The sequence below is a fragment of the Dendroctonus ponderosae genome, unplaced genomic scaffold (genome assembly GCF_020466585.1).
Source record: "Dendroctonus ponderosae isolate FM_Combo_2020 unplaced genomic scaffold, Dpon_F_20191213v2 Dpon_F_20191213_652, whole genome shotgun sequence".
In the NCBI taxonomy this organism is placed as follows: domain Eukaryota; kingdom Metazoa; phylum Arthropoda; class Insecta; order Coleoptera; family Curculionidae; genus Dendroctonus; species Dendroctonus ponderosae.
This window is the reverse complement of record NW_026018870.1, coordinates 1-4,316: the sequence shown is the minus strand read 5'-3', so window position 1 is coordinate 4,316 and position 4,316 is coordinate 1. Positions and strand designations below refer to the sequence as shown.

The 4,316-nt window shown below is 45.0% G+C and overlaps 1 protein-coding gene across 1 annotated transcript; it reads right to left on the bottom strand.

Annotated features, from left to right (window-relative positions):
• Positions 1 to 1,391: 1,391 nt before the first annotated feature.
• On the bottom strand, positions 1,392 to 3,170 carry LOC109537604 (hexokinase type 2). The gene is made up of 4 exons (XM_019904411.2): positions 2,044 to 3,170; positions 1,898 to 1,986; positions 1,667 to 1,844; positions 1,392 to 1,607 (listed from the first exon to the last, which is right to left on the bottom strand). Exons 1-4 carry the CDS (start codon positions 3,051 to 3,053, stop codon positions 1,466 to 1,468), a joined length of 1,419 nt encoding a protein of 472 aa, XP_019759970.1. The 5' UTR covers positions 3,054 to 3,170; the 3' UTR covers positions 1,392 to 1,465.
• Between the last annotated feature and the right edge of the window lie 1,146 nt (positions 3,171 to 4,316).

Here is a 4,316-nt window from a genome sequence, read left to right as displayed (position 1 = left end):
CGCTTTTGAGCAAATGCGTGTTTTCGTTGAAAAATTCATATCTTTAAATCTGACGCAAGTAACAACTTGAAAGTCGCACGCCCTACAGAAGACAGTCGAGTCTGAAACTTCTGAAAGTTTCTCAAAAATCGCCCCAACGTTCTGAGTTTCACGGTGTCGGACATGTTTGTCTAGAAAATGGACGTTTTTCACAGATCCACTTTCTCCCTAAAAAATACATTACTTCAAAAAAACCGATAACTTTAAATCTGACATCAGTGCAAACTTTAAAATCTCCAGTCCACCGATGAAGGATGAGCCTAAACATCGAGAAACGTTTTTTGAAATTAACGCATTTCCGGATTTTTTTGGACTCGGTCAATTTCGCCGTTAAAATGAGCGCTTTTGCCCAAAATTCACAATTTCAAAACCTAAGCAGGCAGCAACCTGAAAGTTCCCCATTGCACAAAAATCATTTCTGCAAAGCCGGCAGGATTAATTAGCGGATAATTTCCAGAGCCTTGGAACTTCATATGAAATCTGGACTTCATCGATAGCAACCAACTGCTAACTAGAGCTTATTATTAACAAGGCATAAAATATATTATTATTAATAATACATTTTAAATGGATAATGGTGAAAAAATACACCGAAACGTATTTTAATTGAAAAATAAAGACAATAAAGGACTGAAACCCAGGAATTAATTTTGATTTGGAATTGAAACAGTCAGGAAAGTATATACAATTAACTATTAGTTCGGAGTGTTTCATGAATTGATGCGCTTCTGCACTATTCTCTGCATAATCGAAAATTACTGCTCTCATTGAATTCAGTCACCACATGCTTTCAAAAATGATTTCACCCATTTATATACTACTAAGTAGAACAAATCTTCTGGCAAATAGCGCCCAATTAGATAAACGTCGCCTTTAACACCCCTTGCAGTTATGCGGTGCAATTAACACCTCCATAGAGAATAAATTAGCATCTAATACCGAAACCAGGTCAATTAAGGAACCAATACCGAATTGATTGGGTATCGATCGATTCGCATCAAGCGGCTGCAAATGAACAGCACGCGAAAACTTTGTTTTTCTTTCTGCATCGATAACGAAGTAGAGTGCGGACAACTAGAATCCTGCACCGAGCCCTGAAACAACCAATTAATCACCTGCCAGTGTATCAATAGATTTAAGGGATTTCCCAGCGCCGACCGACACATTTTTTCGAACAAAAGCTTAAGAGATTTCCTTTTTAAGCCGACCGCGTTTTCGACTTGCACCTTCGGCCCTCGAACGATCAATATACATCCTTCTAGCGGCAGCGGACAATGGAGCACATGTAAAAAAATGAACGGGGAAGATGATTTTGGATTTATGCGTGCCAGTTATTGATTGGGACCTCGGAGCAAAGAGAACACGTTTCTATTCACGTTTAAGGGCGCCAACAAAGCAAAATCTTCCGGCTTGTTACAGCTTGTTACTAAGCCTCTTGGTCCTTCATTCTCATTGCCGCCATCGCCGCCACCAGGGCCGCCCCTCTGCCGCTTCCATCTTCAGACAGCATCAGGTCAAACTCAAAGCCGGGTTCCATGAGTTCCTGCATTTTCGCCTTCATCAACTTCCTGGAGTACGAACTCGTTTAATGTGAGCCACTTTGCCTCACTTTTTTTGCCCAGCTCACCTGAAGTGCGGATGAAACTTATAAACAGATCCATCAATCCCAATGACGATTTTCGGCTCATTGACTTTCTTGGTCAGCACACAAGCGGTGGCTGCAGTCAAATGGGCAGATCGCCTGGAGATCGACTGGCAGATGAACCTCAAGTTGATCATGTCCTGCTCTGAAGCATCCGGGATACCTGCAAGTTATTTGTGTGGGGCGGCAGCAGCTACGTGCAAAAATACGGGGTACCTAGCTTCTGCAGAACCTCCTGGGTCTTCTGGAACGACCCTGCAGGATCGGACTCTACGTCTGATATCATCGCGGTCTCAAACACCTCCCTAGACCCATCAGCTAAGTGAGCCAAGCCCTTTTCAGGCAGCTTTCCTCATACTTACTTGGTCTGGAAAACCTCGGCGTGATTGCCCCCGAACATCAGGTCGCCTTCTATGAACCTTTGCACGTACAAACGCGCCACTTCCCCCAAATACATGCCAGATATCAGTTTCTCGTAGATCTGCTTTCCAGGATTGATGCTGTCGCCATCCACCAGCTTATCCACATCAGTCAACATGTACTCCAAGCAGCCATCGTCCCCAAAAGCAGCCGCCTCCAAGTTGATGATGACTTTGCCCGAACCCATATCGGGTTCGTCGAACAGTTCGGCGTTGGCTTGCGCCTCCAGGTAGCACCCGTTATGGCCGGTTCCGATGATCAGCCCGATGCGGCATTCCGGGTTCTTCCAGGCGCACGACATCAAGGTTCCCGTGGTGTCGTTCAGAATGGCGCAAACATCAATCTTGATGTCGCCGCGCCTCTCCAAGGCCTCTTGGAGCCATTGCACCACATCGCCCCCCAGCACTTCCGGGATGTTGAAGCCTTTGGTCCAGCGGACCAAAAGGCCCGAGCGCAGGCCCTTCTGCACCAATGGAAAGCTGAAGGTGAAGCCCAAAGGAAGCACCTCAGCCTCCAGCTGATGCTTGGTGACGAAGTCAGCTAAGCTGGCTGCGATGTGGTCGAAGAGCTGCTCACCAGTGCCAAGCATTACATCGTGGGGAACGGCGTAGATGTCCGACTGCAAGTCGCATTTGCCGATGTCCAGCTCGACTAGCAGCACGCGGAAGTTGGTGCCTCCCAGATCAAGGGCCAGGAATTTTCCCTTTTCCGTCCCTTGGGGCAAGTCCTGCACGTAGGTGGGGAAGCATTTCACCGTGGCCTCATCATGAGTGGCTTTTTTCAAACCTCGCTCAATGTTGTCGAGGAAAAGGGCCATGGTTTTCCTCAAAGTCGCCTCATCCAGAGCAAAGGGTTTCATCGCCTCTTTGATTTCGGGGGACGCCTTTTCCTCCACCCATCCATCGTCGGCGCCTGCAGCGGGCGGGTTGCAAATTTTACTGGGGCAGCTCATCTTCACTGGAAAATCACTGGAATTTTGCGCACTTTTTTGTTAGTTTTTTGACATTTTCGCACACTGTCAGGCCCAAATGCAGGTGGTTCGGCCGAGAGTTTGTTATTGTTATTGCGTCCGCCAGGTTCAATTGCATTTTACATAGGCTCGGCTTTATCTTATCGGATTTGGCAACTTTTCCGGCTATTGCATCTTATCTCTGCCGAAATTCGATTGTATTGACTTTAGGATGAGCACCTATTTCTCCTATTTTACGACGCACAAGGAAAAGCGGGCTGCTTGTACGGGCACATGAGTAAATGCCTGGATAAACCTGTTTTTCCCAGGGAGGATTTTCAGAAAGATGAAAAGTGCTGTCGCACATAAAAAGGTCACCTAATTGGCCCACTTAAAGAGTAGACGATTTTCGAAATATAGGACGCAAGAGGTAAAATTTTAGAAACGATTAGTCGAGTGGGAATTAATTTGCAAACTTCATACATCACACACTCCTAAAAACTATTTCTGAGCAAGAGATCGGCATGAGGTTTTTGATGTTGGACAACAAAAGCTTCTGTTCTTATGTGCTGAAAACTTCCATCCATTCAAGACACTGATGCAGTCAGAATATTTTTTTAAACTTTGGAGTGGTTTGGCGCAGTTTTTCATTTTTACATCGTCCACTTCTTAAGACGATTCCTGCGCAACATGTTTTGACATCGCAATGGGGGCTTTAGCCTCCAGTAACAGAAGCTTCAGCAAATATGTGGTGTACATTTGGGTTCATACAAGTTGCTAGTGCCTTCAGAGTAGATTTTTAAACTTTGGAGAGTTTTTGAGCGGTTTTAAAATTTTTGTCGTACCCTTGTGACGACGATTTCTGAGCAATTAGTCCAAACATCGGAATGCAGGTTTTACCGTGGGATTAAAGGAGCCTCAGTTAATCGGTGGTATAGATTGCGTTCCATTTAAGACATTGGTGTTGACATAATCAATTCTAGAAGTTTGGAGAGTTTTTGCGCGATTTTTTATTTTTACTTCGTCCTTTTTGAAAGGCGATTTCTGAGCAATGGTCTTAGAAGCCCCAATGGTGCTTCCAACGGGCGATAGCTAAAGCTTCATTTTACATGTGGGATGACTTTCGATGCAGTCCATCTACCAGTTGAATCAGAATTAATTTTAGAACGTTGCAGTGGTTTAGCGCAGTTTCTCATTTTTACATCGTCCACTTTTAAAGACGATTTCTGCCCCAGCAGTTGAGACATCAGAACACTAGATTGAGCT

Coding starts and splice junctions, on each gene's coding strand:
- LOC109537604 (XM_019904411.2), bottom strand. CDS start 3,053: ATGAGCTGCCCCAGTAAAATTTGCAACCCGCCCGCTGCAGGCGCCGAC. Junction 1,845..1,897: donor GGAGGTTCTGCAGAAGCTAG/GTACCCCGTATT, acceptor AATAACTTGCAG/GTATCCCGGATGCTTCAGAG. Junction 1,608..1,666: donor AAGTTTCATCCGCACTTCAG/GTGAGCTGGGCA, acceptor TTCGTACTCCAG/GAAGTTGATGAAGGCGAAAA.